Source organism: Aspergillus aculeatus, assembly GCF_001890905.1.
Source record: "Aspergillus aculeatus ATCC 16872 unplaced genomic scaffold ASPACscaffold_7, whole genome shotgun sequence".
NCBI lineage: Eukaryota > Fungi > Ascomycota > Eurotiomycetes > Eurotiales > Aspergillaceae > Aspergillus > Aspergillus aculeatus.
In genome coordinates, this window is record NW_017962982.1 from 436,979 (window position 1) to 459,840 (window position 22,862).

Below are 22,862 nucleotides of genomic sequence, written 5' to 3' on the forward strand. Positions count from 1 at the left end.
GTAACCTAGTAGTAAGTTAAACTAAACTACAACAACAACAGGCAATCTAATCTACTTAGTGCTGCACAATGATGGCAGCAAGAGGGGCGCATGCGCTCACCAATCGCCAAGGCCTCTTTTCCGAGCGGCTTGATCGCCCTGCAGGCGATTCGACAGTCCGTCTGTCTTGTCTCTCTTGTCTGTCTTACTTCTGTGAAGAGTTACTTGGACGTAACTTCGTACTTCCCTTCCTTCAGACTCACTTTCCCGGCTGGCTGGTTGGCTTTGCTTGATCCATGCGCTGAATCCACTACACCCTCCCGCATTCAGGGGATGTTATCTATTCACTGCTCATTTGGTTCTCTGTTTTATTTCTCTTTTTTTAAACTGTTCTCCCTCCTCTTCCTCACTGATAGAGCTCTTCATTGCTCCTCATTGTGGCTATCCTTCCCTACGACGAACTGTTGTTGTCCATCATCATCCCCACTCGTTGGCTGGCCAGATCTCGGAATAGATTCACTGTTGCTTACCATTTCAGGGTCAGTACCTTTCCCTGTTTCTTAATTTATCCCATGTCTTCTTTGTTCGCCACGGCTGGACCCAGTACCAATAACACTATTCTTGGACCCCAAACCCGTTGTCTTTCATTCAAGCTCACATTCATACTTCTCATTGTCCTCCCTGCTCATCCCGGCGGTGCGGTCTTTCCTCAGAACCAGCTGACCCCAAGTATAAGAGATTCATTATATCTCCCATACACAGCGCCAGCTACTTGATTTATCAGCGCTCCTTCATACGTTGCGCATTGGCATGATCACCGGCTCTTTCACCTCTACCACGGAGCTTCTATCGTCCTAGATCCCAACGTGGAACAAACCGATCGATCTATACCATCCGAATACAATAACCAAGAGCGTCCAAGATGCCCATCTCCATCAACAACTCCACCAGTCCTCTCGAGGAGATGACCAAGGTCCAGCAAACCATCAAGTCGGAATCCAACCCCGCAGCGACCTCCCCCTCCTCCGCGACGACCCGCAAATCCCTCCACCAGAACATCTTCGGCAAGCTGCGGCCCCTCCCCTTCCAGTACCACTGGGCCGTCTGGTACGACAAGCACACGGACGCAACCAAGGAAGCCGCCGCTCAGGACTACGACTCACGCCTGTACCTCCTGCACGAGGACGTCTCCGACATCGCCACCTTCTACCGCGTCTACAACAACTACCCGTGGGACAAGGTGCGCCTGCGCGACACCGTGCATATCTTCCGCAAGGGCGTGCGGCCCGTTTGGGAGGACCCGGAGAATCGCAACGGCGGGTGCTGGCGTTTCCGGGTGCCCAAGAACAAGGCGCAGGAGTTCTTTCACGAGGTAGCGATCCTGTGCATGGCGAATGAGTTCCAGGCTGTTTTAGAGAAGGGTCCGTTTTCTGTTTGCTGCTTGCTCCTTCCCCTTCCCGCTGCCCCGCTCCCCCCCGCCCCCCAGCCTCCAGAAACCCCGGACCCCTGGTTCCGGCTCTGAGATATACTTCCGAGTAAACATCAACTTTAGAGTATGTATGTTATAAATATACTAACCAAAGACCCATAAAACAAACAGAACACGACCACGTCCTCGGCGTCTCCACGTCCGCGCGCTTTAACTCCAACCTCATCTCAGTGTGGAACAAACTCGGCGACAACGAACGCTCCATCAAGGCCCTCGAGCAGACCATCCTGGACCGCCTGTCACCCGAACTGCGTCCCACCGGGACCGGCTCAACCGCCTACTTCTACAAACGGCATGCCGAGAACGACGGCTTCACCGAGGCAGTTGAGAAGGCGAGTACGGTGACGTGAGGTAACTCTTCCTCAGCTTCATTTCGACTTCGATCACCACCCAACTCTTCTTTCTTCCTCATGTCTTCACAAAGTAGCCAGTTGGCGTTTGCATACTTCTCACATCTCTTGTACTTATGTACCCTAGCATTGCAGAGCTGGGGCTTTTTACTTCTTTGCCCTCGCTCGAGGCTGTATTATTCAGCCATGTGAATTCGAAACATAGTTTCATTTCTCACAGAACAAAGTTCTGCCCCAAACCCATCATGAAATCAAATCCTGATTCTGTAATGAATAAGGTATCTCCCATATACCTCGGTGATAGGTAAAATGAAGACAATGCACCGCTCATTTACCCAGCAAACCCATATTGTACTCAACTCAACCCAACCCGAGCTTCTATTTCTTTTGGTTAACCCCCTCCGACCCTATGCCATCCATATTATCAACGCCAACCCATGCAAAGAACGCCAATTGCAAATTGCCCATGTGAAATACAAGATATAGTTACAATGGAAGGCGGCATAATCCACCCTTCCAATCACAAATAGGCACGGGACTCACCGATTGCGGCCGGAACTCTGCCGCCTGGGACCCTGCGGGGGAGGAAGAGAAGCAGAAGCAGGAGGAGGGGCCAGCGGAGGCTGCAATGGCCGCCGGTCGTCCGTCTCCCGATCTGGTTTGCGGGGAGTCGTTGCCGCTGTTGCGGATGCGGATGTGGATGCTGTTGCTGACGCTCCTGCTGGTGCTGCTGCGGGTGTGGACTCGGCCGTCTCCGACGGCCTGCGCTGTTGCTCGGCGCCTCCACCGCCACCCCCCGGGACATAGCGATCGATCTCCACGAAGCGCGGACGGTCGTCGCGCTCACGCTCCTTCTCGGTCGACCGTTCGGGGGATCTCACGCGGCGCCGTGGGGACCGGCTGCGGTTGCTGGTCGGGGGCACATAGCGGTCGATGTCGAGGGTGCTGGGGGAGCGGCGACGGCTGCGCGAGCGGCGGGCGCGGGAGCGCGAGCGTCGGCGGGAGGAGACGGACACTCGGGCGGATTTCTCGTCCTCGCGCGGCGGGCGGTCTCGCGAGCGATCGGGATCGCGTCCCCGGCTATGGTGGTGGTGGTCGTTGGTGGTAGTCGTGGTAGGGATGCTGGTCGCAGCGGTGGTGTTAGGGTTCATGGGGGTTTTGCTTGTGGTGGTGGTGGTGGTGGTGGTAGGGGTGGCGGTGGTGGTGACGTTGCCATCGCGGTCACGCTCTCGATCGCGATCGCGATCCCGATGTCTGTCTCGCTCACGATCACGATCACGATCACGATCATGGTCGCGGTCCCGATCGCGATCGCGATCTCGATCCCTTTCTCGATCTCGATCACGGTCCCGGGCGTCTCTTGTGTCTCTGGCGTCTCTCGTATCCCTGGCGTCCCTCTTTTCTCTGGTATCCCTGTCCTTGTCCCGGTCGCGGTCACGGTCTCGTTCGCGATCCCTATCGCGCTCTCGATCACGCTCTCGATCCCGATCGCGATCCCGATTTCTGTGTAAAGACCGTGAGCGGGATCGAGATCGATACCGTGGACGAGAGCGGGATCGAGAATAGTAGCTGTGTCGTCGGCGGTAATCGTCGCGATCACGAGCTCGATCCCGGTCTCTTTCTCTCTCACGGTCCCTGTCACGGTCCCTGTCGCGATCCCTGTCTCTGCGATCCCGCTCCCTTTCTCGACTGCGATCTCGACGATACTCGTGATCACGATTCCTTTCGCGATCCCGATCTCTCTCTGAGCTTTTCTCGCGGTATCGCGGGCGCTCTGCAACCTGATCTCGATCTCGATCTCGATCACGATCACGATCACGATCTAAGGTTCGAACGGTCGAGCGGCTTCGGCTGCGACGACTGGGCCGGTAGCTACGGTCACCGTACCGATTTTCACGATAGTCTCGAGGAGGCGCTCGGTCATCGGAGTCGCGCCCGCGAGACATACTCGACACATCCTGCGACGGGTTCCGGCGGTCATCTTCGACCCGGGGCGGAATTCCCCTCTTTCTCGAGCGGCTGCGGCTCTCATCACGTCGTCGTGGCCGTACGCGGTCATCCACTGAGCCGCGCCGCTTCGCCGCTTCCCCTTCGGTAGGGATACTGCCCGCGCGCGTGGGCGTATTTGAGTATCTTGACTCGGGTGCTTTGGGACCCTTTGGTGGTGGTTTGAGTCCGTTTTCAATCGCTTCGGCTTCCTCGAAATCGAACTCGGGCTTCTGTCGGGCTTTCGCAGCGAGCTCCTCTCCCTCCTTCAACAGCATTTGTAGCGCAGCCTCTTCCAGAGACTTCTCGTCAACAGGGGCTGGAGGCGGCACAGGGGCCGGTGTGGGTTCTTTGGGTGTCGGCGATTTCTCTTTCCGAGTCTCGCGATGGCGGGGAGAATGGCCTCGTTCGGAGCGGTAGCCGGGGGAGCGATCACGCAAGCGAAAACGATCTCGGTCTCGGTCGCGGTCTGAGTCCCGGTCTCTGGTTCGACTGCGATCCCGCCAATCGCGGAATCTCTCGCGCTCTTCCCGACGGCGGCGTTCGTATCGTTCCTGGCGCTCCTTCTCTCGTTGCTCGTCCAGCTTGCGCTGCTCTTCCCGGCGTTGCTCCTCGCGCTCCCTGCGTCTGGCCCGTTCCTCTTCCTCCTTCTGGCGTTCGAGCTCGCGTCGCTTGCGGTCCTCTTCCGCCTTCTTGCGCGCTTCCTCCTCCTCAGCTTCCTTCTCCTTCCGCAATGCTTCCTGGTAAGCTCTCTCGCGCTCATCGCGCTTAAGCTGTATGTATTTCGCATAGTCCTCGTCAGTCTTGTTACCTGCCTTCTCTTCCTCGGCAGCGGCCTCCACGCCGACTTCATCGCGGCGGATCTCCCGCACGGAATCCAGAATTGTCTGTAGATGATTCGAAGCAAGCGCATCCAGCGACTTCTCTACCGTCTTGTAGACGTCGCTCCGATCGACGGCGCCCTCGATAAGAGTCGCGGCCTTTCCGCGCTCCCGCGACAACAGTCCAGGTTCGCGATCGATCTCCGCTTCCGCAAGTTCGGCGAGGAGGTTCGTAAATTCCGCTTTGCCTTCCTACATGAGCGCGCACAGGAGGCGCGGAATTAGTCAAACAGAAACCACAAGAGGACAAGAAACAGAAAAAAATAAAAACGCACCCCTTCCTCAAACTCCGCCCATATCTTCTTGCGCACATTGTCGAAGCCACCTCTCTTCTTGAATGCATGTAAAAGATGCTCGATCGCGGCGTGTTGCGCAGCGGTCAAGGGCAATTCATCGGTTTTGAACTTCTTGCGCTGGAGGCTGTCAATGTCCAGGGGTCGCTTTACGCCCGCGGCGGCAACGGCAGCGGCGGTGGCATCATCACCAGCAGCTGGGGCCAACACATCTGCCGTCTCCTCCAATGGACCGGCCATCGCGGAGAGTCGGCTGGGTATCAGATGCGCGCGCAGCTGAGACAGATCTTAAATTGGATAGCAGGAGGTAAATCCGTGCTTGAATATAAAAGTTCCTAAGTATCAAGAAAGACAAATCATCAATGAAACTGGGGAAAAGGAGGTAATCAAAAAAAGTTGCGCTCGCCTGGAGCGAGGGCGCGTTTGATGAAGGGCCAGGCCGTCTCGTCGCCCCGAGCGGAAAGAACAGCAATCGGATAAATTCCTTGCCCGATTACCCGTATCCCGATTGGGAACTGCGGCCCCGTGATTCGACGCAACAACTGAACCTCCGTCGTTGAATCCCGGCGTCCCTCCACTTTCCAGTATCCGTTGGATTAAAGCCAAGTTCAGTCGCAACGTCACTTCGAGCGCTGTCCCCCTCTCTTCTCCTCTGTGTGCCGGACATATCTACGCCTTAACCCGCGCAGATACAATCTTTGAAACCGGCCCATTCCGATTACCGCCCTCCCTTTCCTCCCTTCACACCCATCTCGCAAATCATGGTTCACAAAGTCCTCTTCTGGGGTGGTTTCGGTATGTTATCCCACGCAGACAGCTTTTGAAAGCCCAATTGGACGGGCATGCACTACTTTCAGCCGTCGTCTCCGAATTCAATCAATTGACTCAATCCTCAAAATGCAGGTATCGCCGTCCGCCTCTGGCAACTCGGCATCGAAATGCGGCCCATCCTCGCCCGCGAATCCCTCTGGGTCTACCCGCTCTTCGCCGGCGTCGGCGGCAGCTTCGGCTACTGGCTGCAGGGCGTCGAGGAGCGCCAGCTCCGCATACTCGCCCAGCGCCGCGAGCAGATCCTCGAGAAGCGCCGGCGGAGGGATGAGCGCGAGAACGGCACGTTGAACCGGGTCGAGGAGAGTGTTTTGGCCGCTGCTGCTTGAGCGGTTGCCCGGGGGCTTGAAGAAAGAATTTGAAAAAGCAAGGAAGGAAGGATTGCTTCCTGTGGGGTGGTTAGGGACGTGGGAAAGTGGATGTGCGGGGTTTGTGTGTGTGTGTTGTGTATATCTGGATTGGGTTCTTTATGCTTGTGTGTGGTGTTGTTTTCTTTTATCATGCTATAAATTCTATGCTTTTTATATTCATGTGTTCTGTTTGCTGTTTGGGGAAGGGAAATGGGGTTGGGGAGAGTAGGGATTCTTTGGTTGCGGCCGGTATTAAGGTCATGGGTATGGATTGATGGTGGAGGTGATGTACAGTATGAGGAGGCTTAGATGGTGAGCGTTCGCATGGGAGGCAGGGAAGTGGTCGTATTGTGTGGTGTAAGCGGTGCAGGTTGGAGAATGTGTGACCTATTCTATATCTATGTCCATCTGCGGTATATAGTAGATTCAGTAACCGGATCAAAGAGAAGAGGTTCCATGCACGTTGGTCTTTCAGCATTGGAGCTCTGGTTTCACTGTGTCCCAGTGGAGGCACACATATGCCTACCCCCGGTATATAACCTTGGCCGAAAATGGTTGTATTTCCAGTATAGAAAACAAAGTATGTCCGGTCCATAATTTACAATCATATCGATTACACATGTCACGCCTTCTCAACCGCAAACTGCAACGACACCTCCCACTTCTGTCCCCCAGTCCCGTACCCCCCGCCCAGTCGATTCTTAATCAAACTGGTAATCCGCTCACGCAGCCGCGCCAGATTCTCCTCCGGGCCCGACACGCGAAGCTTCAGATTCGCCATGCACAGGCCGTAGTGCACCTGCCAGAATCGGGCATCATCGACCCCACGCACACAGGGATCCGTTTCGATGTCGCGCATCACGTCAGTGACGCCCTGGCCCGAGTACGACATCAGCAGCATCGACCCCAGGGTCTTGACTAGGCGCACGCCGATGACGCACATCGAGATGGAGATGGTGCCAGACAAAAGCACGTCGAGCCATTTGTACAGCTTGATGGAGACGAGCGGCAGCAACAATAGGAGGGACGAGCAGGAGAGCGTCAGGAAGTGGGAGGGGTTGCTGAGAACCGACGGCAGTGATTCGATATACCCAAAACGCATCGCTTTGCCGATGCGGCCGTGGTTCTTGAGACCAATTGCCGAGACGAGCGTGGACACGATGGCGAGCAGCGCCGTGAAATCCACTCGTCCCAGTGACACGCGTTCGTGCACGTGAGAATGGTGCGGCTCGTGGCCAGCGGACTCAAGGAAATGCTGCAGATTGTGCGAGATCAGGTCCATGCCCATGAAGAGCAGCAACACGCACATGGCGAACCCGGCGAGCACCTCGGCTCGTTCGAGCCCGAAGGGGTGGCGCACGCTGGATCGCTTCCACACCTCGAAATTACCTAGGATGTCCACCGCGACGCAGAGGAGAGCCCCGATGGAGTCGAACAGGATCAGATGCGACAGCGCCGTCATTGCCAAAGAGCCATGCGCGCTCCACAAAGTATACGCCGCGACAGACATATGACACAGGCTCCACCAGAAGCGGGTTGTCTGATCCTTAGACATACTGGATCGGTATTCCTTGAACGTGGGGATAGGTAACGAGTTGGGTAATGCTAGCGGGGCTCGAGGTGGTGGCTCGAGGAAGATCTGATGCGATATACTACTGTGCTTGTACTTATGTCCGCGCCGCTGTCCGATATTCTATTTAATATAGGCAAGGGCAATCAGGACCATGAATCATACTGTTTACTATATTGTGGGAGACTCACAGACTTGACAACGGGGCTCTTGGCCATAGTGGTTGTCTGGAAATTGAAGGGGCCTGACGGGACATTGTCGCTCTGATCGCCTGGTGATCGAGCACTGGCTGGACTGAGGTTGAAGGCTGCCCGCGTCGGGCTCAGGCGAGTGGGATCATTAATATCTAATGTACTCCTGGAGGGAGTAAATGTGTCCCTCAATGGGGATAGCGAGTCCTTGTCGTAGAGGGTAGAAGCTGGCTCAAACGCGCTGGTAGGGCCGTCATCCGCAGGCGGAGTTGGGGTACGCGGAGGAATAGGGATGGGGAGATTCGACGCCATCACGACAGTCGTTGAAGAATGGGGCGCCGGCGCCGATCGACCTGAAGGGATACGCAGGTCACTTCGTAGGCAGCGTTACACCGACCGGAACTCAATGGAAGGGAAAAAAACACGGCGCAACCGCGGAGAGGGATGGAAACCAAGCTTCCAGGGAAGCAGGGAGGCTGACAATTGGGAAGGGGAAGAATGTCGCCCGGCGGTTGTGAAGCCGCGCGGAAAAGGCGGGGGGAAAACGGCGCGGGCCTCAGGCCTCGACTCACTCAGCGCATCATCGACTTCCGCCCGCTTCCCCATTTCATCATCTTCCCATCTTCCATCATCATTATCATTCTCCCGTTGTTTGGTTCCTCAAGAGCTTAATGACCGGCTCTAAATGAGTGTCGCTTGTTCTGGCCATAGATTGGCGATGCGACACAAAGTAACTTGAGTATTTCTATTGATCTGCAGGAGTTCCCCTCCTCCAACTCCGATGCCTACATCCCCTTGGCATCTATGGATCACCGCGGCTCCCTTTTCTTCTTTTTGTTCGTCCTATATCTTCTCCTGAGCTCGCAGTCTCGTTCGCCCTTGGTATCTCAAGATGGGGAGCATCAGCGGGAACTGGAAAGGGAGCGGGATGCCCTTCGCCTCTTGAACGAGACTCAATATGGAGATTTTGACCCGGGAGCCGATAAATGGTTGCCTTTTCCAGGCGTCCGCAAGAACGACAGTTATGCCTGGGACCTTCTCCCTGATGTTCAGGACAGAGCCCGGTCTCAACTGCGGTCTGTCATGACTGAGGCAGGCCTCCGACCTCCCAAGTCCCTTGCAGTGTCTGACGCACTTTCGGATCTCAACCTGACGCAACTGTCGCTGCCGGTCTACCACAATGCGACAGGGAAGCTGCGCGGCGAATGGGTGCGCCGCAAGCAGGACAAGCCACATCCTCCGCTCAACAAGACTGCTATCATTCAAGAAAACGAGTACTTCACGCATGAGTTCAGCCAGAATGTCACCGGCAACAGTGGCACATTCTACCTCGATGTACGTGAAGGAGGCGGACAGGAGCTTCGGTCGTCTTTGGGCCATGTCCGAGAGATCCGGGCCACACTAGCTGTGGAAAGTGGTGACTTTTGGGGCAATACCTGGTATCTCTCACTCATTGGTATACATTTTCCAGAGACTGGCGGTATCATCCTGAGTACTACTAGCGAGAAATTCGGGGGCCTCCTCACATTGCCGCATCTTAGTCTCTCATCTGATGCATACAAACTCACTCATGAGCTTCTCATTAAATCATTATCGGATGCCATTTCTGAGAAGCAGAACAGGCCTCCTACCCTTTTCCCCTGGTCCTCCTTGGCGGGCAGTGAGCATATGGAGTTTCCTGCGCCGAGATGTGAACACATCGTTTACCTGCAGCAGCACCCACTCGCAATCCATGGCTATCTAGCCGACAAGGCAGTGATTGAGCAGATAGAGCAGGAGCTGAGATATCCCATTGGGGCTCCAATCCCATCACCTCCTTTGATGGTCATGTCAGCCGTGGTGTTCTCTCCTGATTGCGGTTACATCCTAGAAACCAAGGGCGCGCCCGAGTTCCCACCCACGGAGACATTGTATCTGTCAGGCCCAAAGATAGAGGAATTCGCCAAGTACTCAGCTCGCATGATCTTTGTCATGTCGGCCGTCTCCGTTGCTCAAATCGCATTGCTATTAAGGCAAGTGAAGGAAGCCTCGACGCCTTCCACCCGGAGTCGTATCAGCTTCTACACGATGGCCCTAATGGCCTTCGGAGATTCTTTTGTCCTCGTCTTCATTCTTTTGGAGTTATACCCGGTGGTATCGTTCCTGGTCATGACGACCGCGTCCTTCCTGACCTTCTTGTCGGTCAGTTACATCGGGATGAAGTTCATGATGGAAATTTATGCCATTCAAGCTCCGGAACGACGGGAACAGGAGCGGCGGGCCCCCACAAACGCCCGCCCGGCAAATCTGCCACTTCCTGCGACGGCTGCCCAGGTCAGAGATTCGGGCGCAACCCCTGTCATATTGCCTCCAGATCAGGATGCTCCGGATGAAGACGCACCACCCGCCAATCGCGGCACTGCACAGACAGCGCGGGACGCTCGAAGTGATTTGGGGACCATGTATGCACGGTTTTACTTCATCCTCTTCGTGATGCTTATCATATCTATCTGGGCCTTCCTTTGGCCGAACCGACTCGGAGCTATTTATGCTCGAGTACTCGGGTTCATCTATCTTTCTTTCTGGACGCCTCAGATCTACCGCAATGTCATGCGCAACTGCCGCAAAGCACTGCGGTGGGACTTTGTGGTCGGCCAGAGCTGTCTCCGACTATTCCCGTTCCTCTACTTCCTTACCGCCCGTGGCAACGTGCTTTTCATCCGACCCGACGCAACGACGGCTCTCTCTCTGATCGGCTGGGTCTGGATCCAAGTCTGGATCCTTGGGAGCCAGGACATTCTCGGTCCGCGCTTCTTCGTTCCCCGCGGATGGGCGCCTCCTGCGTACGATTACCACCCGACCCTGCGTGATAATGTCGGGTCGGGCGACGATCTGGAGTCCGGGGGTGTGCTCCCGATCGGGGCGCTGCGGGCCGACGAACGCGAATACCCCAGCGAATCGAAGGACGACGACAAACATCGCTCGAGAGACCGAAAGAAGGCGGTGTTCGACTGCGCCATCTGTATGCAGGAGATCGAGGTGCCCGTTCTCACGTCCGGTGGGGCGGGCATGGCCGACGGAGCGTCGAGCATTCTCAGCCGGCGCACGTACATGGTCACGCCCTGCCGGCATATTTTCCATAGTACTTGTCTGGAGAGCTGGATGCGGCTCCGACTCCAGTGTCCTATTTGCCGCGAATCCATTCCCCCGGTGTAAAGTGTATGTTAGCGTCCGCAGCGTTTGTGTCGATAGCCACGTATTATAGACGCCCCGACAGTGTTAGCAATGCAACTAGCTTATGTTTAGAACTATAACATTGAATAGTAACCTCTTTTGATTTGATATATCCTGTGAAACCTTGGTTGAATGTTGAATACAAGGTCCAAACCAATGAAGACCAAGCAACCACGCTAGGTCATCAATCAACAACTCCCCACAACACAGCCAGCCCATCGTCATCAAAACCGACCGAAGCCGGATTGAAATCAACCCACCGCGCATCATCACATCATATCTATAAACCCAATCAAATCAACGTCGCATCCCGCCGAGACGCAACATTATCCCAAAACATAGAATTCCATCCCATAAGAAAACCGCAAGCATGAACAACTTTACAAAAAAAAGAAAAAGACTAAAAGGCCCCTCGGGACACCGCCCCCCCAAGAACCGATCACCATCACATTCTTATGAACCAAACCTAGTGATCCTCGGCCTCAATGTGCGCCTTGTAGGCGGCCTCATCCAGCAGGGAGTCCAACTCGGCGGCGTCGGCGACCTCGATCTCGGCGATCCAGGCCTCGGCCTCGGGGCTCTCGTTGATGAACTTAGCCTTGTCTTCGAGGATGGCGTTGCCGCGCACCACGGTGCCGGCGACGGGCGAGAGCACGTCCGAGGCGGACTTGACGGACTCGACGGCGCCGACGGGCTCGTTGGCGCTCACCTCCAGCCCCTCGGAGGGGAGCTCGACGTAGACGACGTCGCCGAGGGAGTGGGCAGCGTAGGCGGTGATGCCGATTTTGGCTGGAGGAGTGGGGTTGTTAGCTGGGGGGGTTGGGGGATGGGGTGGAGGGAGGTGGAGGGAGAAAGGCAGGGGGGAAAGCAGGTCGGGGGCACAGAGGGAATTAGGACGATGAGGGTCGTCTTGTGCTTAAGGGGAGGGAGGGAAGGGGAGGTAGACTCACCCGTCTTGCCGTTATCGGCCAGCTCGATCCATTCGTGAGACTCGGTATACTTCTTCAGTTGCCCTGTATGGGTTGAGGAGGTCAGCCACCACTATTTTCCATGATTTTATTTTTTTCCGTGGGAATATGAAGACTAAATCATGCGAAGGCTTCAACACCCCCCTAAACATAGCCATCGGAGGGAGAATGCGTACAGAATGGGCTCTGAGAGAAGCTCCGGACACTTCCCCGCGGGAAACTGACGGGGGTCGCCCTGCGGACGGCGGAGAGGGGGAGCTTTTGCGCCAGGAAGCGCGAGGCGACGGGACGGAAAGAACTGGCGAGGGCAGACATTGTGGATGGCAATTGAGACGGTAGGAGCAGCGAGGAGCGTGGTGAAGCAAGTGGGAGGGTGTCAGGAAGAAGAGCAAGAGTTGGGTTTGTGTGGGGGAAGAGGGAGGGAAAAGAGGTTAAATACTAAAGTAAAAGGGTAGGAAAGAGTAGGAAAGCTAATGACGGAGATGACGAGCACTTCCCGGAGCTAGGCTAGTCTACCTACGGAGTAGAGTACTGATAACGGCCTCGGGCTGCCAAGCCGATTAACTGATAAGCAAAAAAGCATTGCGGGCGCGCGGCCCGGAAAAATCTGGTTCCCTTTCCCTGTTCAGATGTTCCCGGGCTTGTTGTCGACTCTCCGCTTGTCCCTTTCGTTGGTCCCATTGTCCAGGTCCAGAACAAATTGCTTCTCCGCAGGTTTACCGCTGTCATGTTGTACGAGCTGATTGCAGTTGTATGTGTCTTTCATCCTCGTGGGAATTGAGAATTGTGGCTAACATCACACCAGGTCCGCCCCGGCAGCCTCCACGAGGTCCGCGAGTACGTACCGACTTGACTCCCTCCCCTACACACTCCTCCACAGCCAGACTTTTACCTTGTTGACACTCCTCATACGATGGTTCTTGCTTTGATCTAATCAATAAACAGTATCGCCCGTAATGCCGGTGTCCAGGTCCTGCGCGCCGGCGGCGTAGTCCGCGGCTACACCAACTGGGGCACCTTCACCCTGCCCCGGCCGACCACGAAGCACCAGGCCCGCTACCACGAAGGTCACCACTTCATCATGCGCTTCGACTCCTCTGGTGCTGTCCAGCAAGCTGTCCAGCGCACCCTCGGTCTCGATCCCCGTATGATCCGCTTCTCCGTGGTGAAGCTGGGCGACAAGCTGGAGGAGATCAAGGACGTGGAGGGCAAGGTGGACTGGAACAAATACCGCCCGCTCACCGACTCCATCTGATCGATGGTGTGGAACGGTTAATTTGCACTTATTATTGATGTTCGCGACGAGAAACAAAAGAGCCGGGTGATCTTCGTTTGGGTTGCCCCCGTGGCGCAACGCGTCTAGATCGTTATTGTATCATATTTGGGATGGGTGTTCTTTTCTTTTTGCTTTTGTGTCTTTGTTGTATATCATATCAGCATCCTTGGCGCATATACCTGAACTGGCAGATTTTCGGCCAATACCGATGGCGAGATCAATTCACTTGAGTTTGCTTATGGGCTACAACTACTCCCTTGTTCTGGAGGAGAACTTGACATTAAGGCTGGTCGTGAGTGAAGGTGTGTTGAGTGCAAGGCTAGTTGATATCGGTTGGTTGGTAGAGCGGCATTACCGTTTGTTTGGCAGGCTGTCTGTCTCCGGGCCGCAGAAGTAGACGATCGGCGCATCAATCAGCCTCCATAACATGTAGGAGGCACGACCCTTGAAGAGAAAACAGCGAGGTCTGGACTTGCGAATCATGTGGGAAATCTTCCGGAGTAGGGAATGTAGATTGGCCGCAGATCATGCCGCGTGCAAAGCGCAACGGCATCATCAGCCGAGGTTAGCTCCGACATGCGTTGGTTATGATGCAGTCCAGGAACGGAAGACGCTTAATTAGCCTCAACAAAAAGCAGATTCCCCTCTTTGTCCAGGTTGTCCAGGTTGCCTCTACTTTTTCAAGCCAAATTTCTCAACAGTAACACATCACATGCACATATTTCGGTCTTATACCGCCGTCGCCTCTCATCCGCACCCACCGTAACCCTCGAATCGACAGGGATCAGGAATTCGTCTTCAAGAATATACTGTACATACCATCCATCACAAGCATCAAGTGCCACCACATCTCCAGCGTCAGATTCTTTTGATCCTGTCTTACTTCATAACACCAAACAGAGATCAAACGAAACCACGATGCTAGAACTATCCTACACCGAAAGCCCCTCCTCCTTCACGGAGCTGATGTCCCTCCGCCGCCTGCCCGAGGATAAGAGCCAAATCCCCTCGGAGAACAGCCCAGAACATATCGAACGCTTCCAATCGCTGGCACCACCCTACCCCCCGGGCGAAGCAGGCCGCGCATTCGGCGGCCACGTCTACGCCCAATCGGCCTACGCCGCCTCGCAGACCGTCGAGAAAGGCTTCCTCATCCATGTATGTATTCTACCGAGCCCTGCCGACCCATCATCAGCCCCACACCCTCCAGACCAAATCACTAACCAACTCAAAGAATGTAACCGGCACCTTCATCCTCCCTGGCCGCCTGGATATCCCCTACGAATACACGGTGCGCCACCTCCGCGACGGCAAAAGCTACTGCACGCGCGCCGTCGACGCCCGTCAGGCCCACCAGATCTGCTTCTCGGGTTTGGTCTCATTCAAACGCGCCGAACCACCTGCCACAGTGCCGTTCGCGCACCAGCCCGTCTCCGCCCAACAGCGCTACGCCGAGCTTCTCGCGGGAAAGAAACCCCAGGACTTTCCGGTCCAGCCCGGCGTCGACGCGGACTTCTACATCGATTACTGGCGCGAGCAGTGGGAGAAGCACGGGATCCCGGAGCGCGAGTTCCCCGGGCTGGAGGCGCGGAATGTGGATATGCGGGGTTTCAACCGGAGGGAGGAAGTGACAAGACAGCCGGATCGGTATCGGCAGTTGACGTTTTATAAGCTCAAGGGGTCGCCGGGCGATCAGCCTGGTTCTGTGAAGGAGGAAGAGGTCAGCGTGGAGGAGGTGAGGCGGAGGGAGAGGGCAGGCGAGTTCGATAATCTGTATGCGTGCGCGCATATGTATGCGGCGGATAAGAACTCGTTGCTGCTGATCCCCCGCGCGTTGGGGATGAAGGTGTGGGATGCGCTGGCGAGCTTGACGCTGACGGTTGTGTTTCATGAGCTTGGGGAGGCGGTGCGGATGATTGATTGGGATGCAGAGCCGGAGGCAGAGGCTAAGGAGGGGCGTGGGCTGTCCAAGAAGTGGTTTATTCAGGAGGGCTGGACGCCTAGGTCCGGGGATAGTCGCGCGATCCATGAGAGTTGGTTGTGGTCGCCGGAGGGGAGGTTGGTGGCGACGAGTTATCAAGATGGTATGTTGAAGGTGGCTCGGGCTGATAGGGAGAAGTTGTGAGGATGGACTGGTTATGAGGGGTTGCATAGATCTCTTCGTTGTATGTTCTGCATATAGTCGGGCCGTGGTATATATAGTTGGTGTGAGCAACACCCAAGCATTCTTTGACTTATGTTATCTAGAAAAGAGTTCATTCCTGCGAAATGGTACCAGTTCTATATCTTCAATATTACTTCAACTTGTTAACCGCTATTCGAAGACCTTGGTTTAGGTAAAAATCATAAATCAGGAAATGTGCCTTGGTAGAGATGTTATTCCTGCTTCGACCGCGTTCCCGGTTCGAGCAAAGAATAAGCGCGGGAAAACAAGTAATGAATCTCTTGATTATCGGTCTGACCTGCTTGAGGTGGAATACGTGGTGATAATGGAGAACGATGGTGTGACTACTAGTAGTTTATAGACCACCTGGGTCTTGCACCTGGTATAGGCGCCAGTTGACGGTCTAACCCATCATACAACCTCAATCATGTATTCTCGGTGCTACATCACCAGAAATATGTACCCTAACTGCTCGATGTCACAATTGAGGTTGTTGATAACTATATCTGAGTCCTACCATGCGCCTGTTCTCCCTCTCATCCGACCTTATGAGCGATCAGACCACGAGTCATGCCCGGGTTCGACCTAGCAAGATTTAGTTTCCAGCGAAGGGGTGAGCCTGTTAGTAGTTTCGACTGATGCTTATGCCCGCTATATTTGTACTCCTTCTAGTGCCAAACGTCTAATGATGTATGATAAGCAACAAGACAAAGCTACAAATGTATTCATCATCAGCCTTCCTCTGACACATATGACTAGCCCAACCCATCCATCCCAGATGGTCCGTCGCCCCGCTCTATACAACCAGTGCAATGACCACAAATTGCTCCAAGCTCCAAGCTAACCCGCTGTCATCTTAACCCCCCACCATTGAGTCTACTCCACATACAAAAGAACAAGCACCTGCATCATGGAAATCATCCTCGCCGGTACAACTGGGCTCATAGGCCAAGAGGTCCTCACTCAGTGCCTGGCCCACCCCTCAATCACCTCCATCCTCGTCCTCTCACGTCGCGAACTACCCAGCAATATCACCTACCCCAAACTCCAGGTTCGCCGCATGCAAGACCAGGACTTCCTCTCCTACTCCGACCCGCACCTCGCCGCCTCGCTCCTCGCCGCCGCCGCGTGCATCTGGACGCTAGGCGTGCCGCCCTCTCGTGCGTCAGCGGACGAAGAGGCCTCCCGGCGGGTCACGCTGGAGTATACCAGCCAGGCAGCCGTAGCATTCAACGAGGCCTTTACTGCTTCTTTGGCCGGAACAGAGCGAGAAGAAGCCCCTTCCGCGGCTGGTTAAAAATTCCGCTTCTTGGATTTCAGCGGCGGGATGGCAGAGCGCGGTCAGACAAAGTCTTTGTGGGTGATGGCGGGGTATCGTCGGCTGAGGGTATTATCTCCACCTCCCCAGTTTCCTGGTATTGTGGAAACGGAAATATTGATGAAGAGACCACTAGGGCCAAGCTGAGAATATCTTTCTGGAGTACGCAGCCGAGCATCCTGCCACGTTCGAGTCATATATCATGCGGCCGGGCATGGTGCTGAGTCGCCAGGGGACGTTGGTCGATCGTGTTCAGAGTCTGGCGCCCTCCGTATGGGTGGACGTGTTGGCGCGAGCGGCGGTTGATCTTGCTGTTCAGGGGCATTCGGAGAAGATCTGGGAGAACTCAAGGATTACGGATGGGGAGGGTGTCGGTGGGCAACAGGGTTGATTTCGGTCACTGGTGTCGATCGCAGTTGTAGACTGAAGATCCATATCATGCGTTGTCATGAAATGCGGTCATACTGGATGCTTCTTGCAATGGAAGCTCAAGAATAAAGGATCTGTTCGATCATGACTCTGAAGCCGTGTCTCTAAACAAGGATTTAGTCACCTTTGGATTCGAGAGGACAGATCACGCTGCCTCTAACTCATATGGCTCCATCTAAATGTTCATGTCGAATAACACCATCGCTACCAACCTGAGATGACTGTGACGCTGGACTTCGGCGGTAGATTGCGAATATCTTCCCCATAACTAGCACATCTATGAAAGGAGTGATGCTGATGACGCGTGACGAGGGCCCCATGACTGGTCTCTCCCTGGGACATGCACATGCGGTAACCGGAACTGTTTATAACTAGTCAATGGGTCCCACTATATGGTGATCAAAAGTCAGAAACTAGATAGCTAGCTAATGTAATCGGTAAACAGGCTGCTCATTTCCGCAACAGTGTGTACTAAAAGGCCCAATCTCAAGGTCTGGTTTTTACTGGACAATTACGCTACTTATATATCCATAGGTGAGATACAAATAGGACAAAGCATTTCTGCAACTTCTAGGTTTGTAAGATTCTGGGGTTTCTATACTTATATCAAACTTACTTTACCATCGGAACCAGATTTTATGCTATATATCGTTGCACTTATGTCAAATATAAAGCCATAAAGCCCCTTGAACCTAAATCTATACTCTCAGGTAGCATGTTAACCTTTTTTCTTTTAAAGCGTTTAGGCTCCCAGACGAGAAAGACAAAACATAGAGCTCCCGGCTCTCGATATGAAATACGGAGAATAAGCAGCTCGCATACCACAGTGCAAGTGGTTCAAAACAACTCATCACGTAGGTGCCATCGCATCTTAGTTTACTGTGCACAGGTTTATCAATCGCTTGATTGGGCTGAAGCAGGGGGAAGTGACAACTTTAGACTTCCAGGCTACACGCAGCCAAGGTGATAGCATCATAGCCTTTACCACCGTCACCATCTTCTTCGTGCGTTTGGTTCCTCTTACACACACCCGTGCGAGAAAATGGTAATCTTCAATATGGGTGACCAGTCTCCTTCTTGACGAGCCTCATCGCATTGAGAATCTCCGAGATTCCTGATGAAGATGGAAATCTCGCCTACCCCACTAGATGGGGGTTTACATTACTATGTTAGTGCTCATACATACCTGGACCTTGCTCACTTCCTCAATGCCATATATTCTGATATATAGACATCAGTCGGGTCTATCTAGATTCTCGGGATTAATCATAGTTTTCAGTGGCTTCTAGTGGGCAGCATTTGAAGCACCTATCCGATTCATTTGAGAATCTTCGTGACGAGCTGCGAGCTGGGCAAGAAGAGTCACCATATTTGAACTCTAGAAAGACGATAATTCATGGAAATGTGAGAGGGAAGAACAATGGATGCGTCTGATTATGTCTCTGCAAGAATCCGAAGTCACAAAAAAGTGATGTTCCCCCAGACTCCCGACTATGCATATTCTTATTTACTGTACAGAGCTAGCTGGCATCAATTACCTGAGGCACACAATTCCGACCATACTCTTAGGCTAGACTGAGATTTTGACACTATCCTTCCAGTATATAATGTTCCTTGATCTGCTAGCTCTGGTCCAACAAAGGAACGACGGGTCAGGTGTGCATCCTGAGTGATGATCACAGATCCAATTGAAACGTCGCTGGTGTCAAGCGAGTTGCTCTTGGTTTTCTTTTCATTTTTACACGAGCCAGTATTCATGCAGTGAAGGCCCGCCTCCTCCACAGCGCACTCGGGGTGGGTGGCTAGTCAGATGGTGAAACCTGATTTAATCTTAATCGAGGAAAAGGCTCGACATGATTAGCAACGTGGAAACCGCTGTAGTGATTAAGTCATGTAAGTGGTATGAGCCATGACATGGCTGGAATACTAAGCTGTAATAGAATTTCCGTCGAGGTATGATAGCATTTGAGCTATCGTCGATGTGCCCCTGCCTTTCTGATTCTAGTCATATTCAAAATCTAGAGGCCACTCTAGGAAAAGCCATCGGTTAGGGCTCCTTATTTGGATAACAAAGGGTCAGATATGAAAGTTATCTCGGTGCTAGTTGGTCGCACCAAAAGCTATAGCCGCAAGCAAGCAATGGGGTTTCCTCAGAGTGGTGATTATTGCAACCCAAGAGTGCCATAATATTGGGTATGATACGCTGGAGGCTACCCAGGCACCATTAATGGCCAAGAGCGTCACTGACTTTGATCGCGGAGGACTTTTGCCATCGTCTCGTCTTAGATAGGTCTCTCCTGGGCTCAAGTCGCGTCGTGCGTGATCCTGGAAGAATCGATACTCCAAGCAAACACCCCGGTGGGAGTGTCCGAGCGACAGAAATTAGTGGCCGTGCTGAACGGCCATATAGGCGGGTGTATAAGGTTGCGAGTTCACGAGTATCGATGGTCCTGGCCAAGGACTTGGGGAAGGAGTATGGCAGCCGAACTTCTGCCACAAGAGTGTGGTGATGTCGTGGATATTACTATTATGATATAGATGTTCCATCATAGTAGAGAGGGGTTGATGTACTAGAGGCGGTGGGCGGCTCCCCAGACTTCGTATAGAACGAAGCCTTGGCCATGAGTCTAAATAGACTATAACAGGTCTTCGAGCGTTTGGGATGACGATAAGAGAGAAGGTTGTCGAGGAGAGGTCACCTATACAACATCGCTGCCATTGATCTGAGATGCAATCCCTTATTCACAGGGTTCTCTATTTCGAGTCTATTATTGTAATGTGGCAATCTTGCATATTTAATAATTTGCTGTAGGTGATTAAATCAAGTGGATGAAGCAGTACTAGAGTTTAAGGTACCAAAGACTACCGGTGAATATACAGGGATTGGCCAGACTGCACTCCTAGTATCTACACGTAGTGAATCTATCCAGTATCAGCTCCTATGAGGTTGCGAGAAGGTTGTGCGTGAAATACACGACCCGCTTTGGCCTCTTAGCCTGATATGGTGAAGCGGGTACAGATAACCTCGAGTGGCACTGATCGAATGGAATCGAGATCGAGATCGAGATCGAGATTGAGATTCAGGTCGATGAAGGGCTTGGGCTGGCGCAAGCCTCAAGAACCTTACATAGACCCAGCCCATGCCGTTGGATGGCAGTTGATAAAGTACAGCTCGTATGGCTGTTCTGTCGCACGGTTTCGCTCCAGCCATTTGAGTCCAGGTTGAAGAATGCCTTAACTCGATAACGGTACCGGACAAGACGCGAAGCAGCGAGGCAGCGAGGCAGCGAGGCAGCGAGGCAGCGAGGCAGCGAGGCAACCACGTGGGTGTGTGCTGCAATAGACCCCTGTCACGTGCATCGGTTGCCCGATGACGTAGTCGTTTTCTTTTCCGCTGACCGACGCCTTATCCTTAGTCTGGTAAATTGTCCACTGCTCAACCATCCTCAGACTCACTCACCTCATATCCCCTCTTTTTCAGACTTGCTTGACTCGCACTACCATAATGTGTCCTTCAGTCTAGCCTCATCCAGCATAATGAAGAAGACATTGCTGATTGTGTTCATCCACGGCTTTAAGGTACGGTCCGCTCTCGCATCCGCGATCCTCCACGCTTTACCTGTCTTGCGCGCACGAATTGCGTCGGTCGCAAACCATACCTGTTGGTGTTGCTAATACTTGCAGGGGGGCGATGATACATTCGGAGACTTTCCTAGGCATTTTTGCACGGTGGTCAGCCGTGCTCTTCCTGACGCACGAGTGACAACCGCGGTCTACCCAAAGTACGAAACTCGAGGCGACCTGAGGGAATGTGTGAGCACATTTCGGGAATGGTTCGTTGCGTCTTAATTTCATGTGATTTCAACTCTGGCTGGTTGAACGTACCACTAAGCCACAGCCGTCGGTGCAGGCTGCAGAATACAGTCATCGACCTGGAAGTCGCGAATCGAACAGCTTCACCCACCGTGGATCCTTCGGTCCATGTGTTTCTAGTCGGTCACTCCATGGGTGGGATTGTGGCGGCGGAGACACTCCTGCTACTGGCTTCCGAGCAGCCTCTGCCTCCCAAGCCTGCCGCCACTGTCTCAACGGAGCCCAACGCACCTGGCTCTTGCACAAATTCGGACACTTCCATCGGAGCCGGCTCATTTATGTTTCCGCATATTCAAGGGGTTCTCGCATTCGACACGCCGTTTTTGGGGATTGCGCCCGGGGTGGTTTCGTACGGGGCCGAGGGACAGTTCCGAAATGCTACCAGCGCATATACCGCGTTGTCCGAAGTGGCTGGCCTATTCGGAATCGGAGGGAGCAACAATTCTTCAGGGGAGACAACATCGTCCGATCGCTCAGGGGAGCCCAAGAGATCTCTACCGACTTCATCGACTAACGACGCCGCTGCCACGCCGTCCTGGCAACGGTGGGGTCGGTACGCGATGTTTGCCGGAGCAGGCGCCCTGGCGGCCGGCGGGGCGGCAGCAGTGTATTCGCAGCGTCAGCGACTAACCGACGGCTGGGGCTGGGTGTCATCCCACCTGGTATTTGTTGGCTGCCTGGCACGCTCTTCCGATTTGCGGCAGCGCCTGGCTTCGCTGTCGGAAGTGCAAAAGGACCGCGGGATTGCCTGCGTCAATTTCTATACGTGCTTGGGCAAGAATGCGAGCTCGCTGGTAGAGAACACAACCCGTAGCAATACGTCGTTCAGCCAAAAGATTATACGCTCCAAGGACCGCACTTTCTGTTCGCTTCCAGCGGGAGGCCAAGGCCCGGAGGTTCCGGAGCTAGGTCTCCGATGGGCCAGAGCCGTGAATGATAAAGCTGCAGATGAAATCAAAGCTCATACCAGCATGTTCTTGCAGACTGAGAACCCGGGCTACGCTTCACTCATTCGCGAGGCAAGCAGAGCGCTAGTGGAGTCAGTCGACCGGGGCTGGTACGCCACGGCTACAGGACCAATTGAGGAGGTGGATGGAGACATGCCGCAGCCCAAGAGTGGCACCCTTCACGAGCACTCCGATGGTGGATTCATGGACAGCGACGATGTGGTGGTCGTGGACTAAAAGCTTCAGTGCCTGAGAGGGAGAGGAAGCCAGTGAGGGTAGTCCCTCTCATCCTTCCTCCATCTCCTATCTCACCCAACTCATTTCCTCTACTTTCCTCTGGTTGACAACTCTCCGTGCGGATTGCTACTGTCCACGGCCTGGAAGCAGCTCCAATGGGACAGATTCTGCATCCGATATTGTCCCGTTGCTCCACTAACTTCCGAAATCAAGTCTGTCGCTTACCGGGGCAACAATAACACGCACGCTTGAAAGACGTGAGTTTGGAGCTAGTGGACGAAGGGTCCGATCACATCCAGGCTGACAACGCAGGCGGGGGCCAGACACCAGTTGGCCGCGCACACGAAATGAAGATTCGTGGCTTACATCTGGCGCAGTCAATTTTGCGTGCCCCGGGAAGTATTTTAATAAAGTGATTACACGGTCCATAGAAAAGGGATGATAACATCCGATCCATCCATGGACGGTGGACCTTCCCCTTTCCGAAGACCCGGCCGTGCGTCGAGTCCGGGTCTACCAT

General features: G+C 54.0%; 10 protein-coding genes across 10 annotated transcripts; 7 read left to right on the top strand and 3 right to left on the bottom strand.

Moving 5' to 3' along the window:
• Positions 1-943: 943 nt before the first annotated feature.
• On the top strand, positions 944-1,818 carry ASPACDRAFT_28639 (eukaryotic translation initiation factor 4E; the record flags this gene model as incomplete). The annotated part of the gene is made up of 2 exons (XM_020199579.1): positions 944-1,400; positions 1,580-1,818. 2 exons carry the CDS (start codon positions 944-946, stop codon positions 1,816-1,818), a joined length of 696 nt encoding a protein of 231 aa, XP_020056542.1.
• A 539-nt stretch (positions 1,819-2,357) lies between these two features.
• Positions 2,358-5,218, bottom strand: ASPACDRAFT_51999 (BOD1/SHG1 domain-containing protein; the record flags this gene model as incomplete). Its single annotated transcript, XM_020202556.1, has 4 exons — positions 2,358-2,473; positions 2,606-2,833; positions 3,164-4,877; positions 4,961-5,218. 4 exons carry the CDS (start codon positions 5,216-5,218, stop codon positions 2,358-2,360), a joined length of 2,316 nt encoding a protein of 771 aa, XP_020056543.1.
• A 376-nt stretch (positions 5,219-5,594) lies between these two features.
• On the top strand, positions 5,595-6,586 carry ASPACDRAFT_78134 (putative NADH-ubiquinone oxidoreductase 14 kDa subunit). Its single transcript, XM_020205115.1, has 2 exons — positions 5,595-5,773; positions 5,882-6,586. Exons 1-2 carry the CDS (start codon positions 5,740-5,742, stop codon positions 6,133-6,135), a joined length of 288 nt encoding a protein of 95 aa, XP_020056544.1. The 5' UTR covers positions 5,595-5,739; the 3' UTR covers positions 6,136-6,586.
• Positions 6,587-6,778: 192 nt separating this feature from the next.
• On the bottom strand, positions 6,779-8,229 carry ASPACDRAFT_42788 (cation efflux family protein family; the record flags this gene model as incomplete). Its single annotated transcript, XM_020201154.1, has 2 exons — positions 6,779-7,849; positions 7,918-8,229. The coding sequence occupies 2 exons, from the start codon at positions 8,227-8,229 to the stop codon at positions 6,779-6,781; spliced, it is 1,383 nt and encodes a 460-aa protein (XP_020056545.1).
• A 352-nt stretch (positions 8,230-8,581) lies between these two features.
• Positions 8,582-11,202, top strand: dscA (ubiquitin-protein ligase dscA). Its single transcript, XM_020205116.1, has one exon. The coding sequence runs from the start codon at positions 8,722-8,724 to the stop codon at positions 11,110-11,112; it is 2,391 nt and encodes a 796-aa protein (XP_020056546.1). The 5' UTR covers positions 8,582-8,721; the 3' UTR covers positions 11,113-11,202.
• A 29-nt stretch (positions 11,203-11,231) lies between these two features.
• Positions 11,232-12,430, bottom strand: ASPACDRAFT_78137 (glycine decarboxylase subunit H). The gene is made up of 3 exons (XM_020205117.1): positions 12,275-12,430; positions 12,081-12,143; positions 11,232-11,919 (listed from the first exon to the last, which is right to left on the bottom strand). Exons 1-3 carry the CDS (start codon positions 12,411-12,413, stop codon positions 11,597-11,599), a joined length of 525 nt encoding a protein of 174 aa, XP_020056547.1. The 5' UTR covers positions 12,414-12,430; the 3' UTR covers positions 11,232-11,596.
• Positions 12,431-12,738: 308 nt separating this feature from the next.
• Positions 12,739-13,616, top strand: ASPACDRAFT_78138 (mitochondrial 37S ribosomal protein bS6m). Its single transcript, XM_020205118.1, has 3 exons — positions 12,739-12,849; positions 12,904-12,935; positions 13,044-13,616. The coding sequence occupies exons 1-3, from the start codon at positions 12,826-12,828 to the stop codon at positions 13,351-13,353; spliced, it is 366 nt and encodes a 121-aa protein (XP_020056548.1). The 5' UTR covers positions 12,739-12,825; the 3' UTR covers positions 13,354-13,616.
• Positions 13,617-14,006: 390 nt separating this feature from the next.
• ASPACDRAFT_118240 (acyl-CoA thioesterase) lies at positions 14,007-15,652 on the top strand. Its single transcript, XM_020196151.1, has 2 exons — positions 14,007-14,532; positions 14,609-15,652. Exons 1-2 carry the CDS (start codon positions 14,293-14,295, stop codon positions 15,497-15,499), a joined length of 1,131 nt encoding a protein of 376 aa, XP_020056549.1. The 5' UTR covers positions 14,007-14,292; the 3' UTR covers positions 15,500-15,652.
• Positions 15,653-16,448: 796 nt separating this feature from the next.
• ASPACDRAFT_60059 (putative nucleoside-diphosphate-sugar epimerase) lies at positions 16,449-17,247 on the top strand (the record flags this gene model as incomplete). Its single annotated transcript, XM_020203518.1, has 2 exons — positions 16,449-16,830; positions 17,027-17,247. 2 exons carry the CDS (start codon positions 16,449-16,451, stop codon positions 17,245-17,247), a joined length of 603 nt encoding a protein of 200 aa, XP_020056550.1.
• Positions 17,248-20,822: 3,575 nt separating this feature from the next.
• On the top strand, positions 20,823-22,342 carry ASPACDRAFT_28628 (uncharacterized protein; the record flags this gene model as incomplete). The annotated part of the gene is made up of 3 exons (XM_020199577.1): positions 20,823-20,864; positions 20,970-21,118; positions 21,196-22,342. The coding sequence occupies 3 exons, from the start codon at positions 20,823-20,825 to the stop codon at positions 22,340-22,342; spliced, it is 1,338 nt and encodes a 445-aa protein (XP_020056551.1).
• Positions 22,343-22,862: the final 520 nt, after the last annotated feature.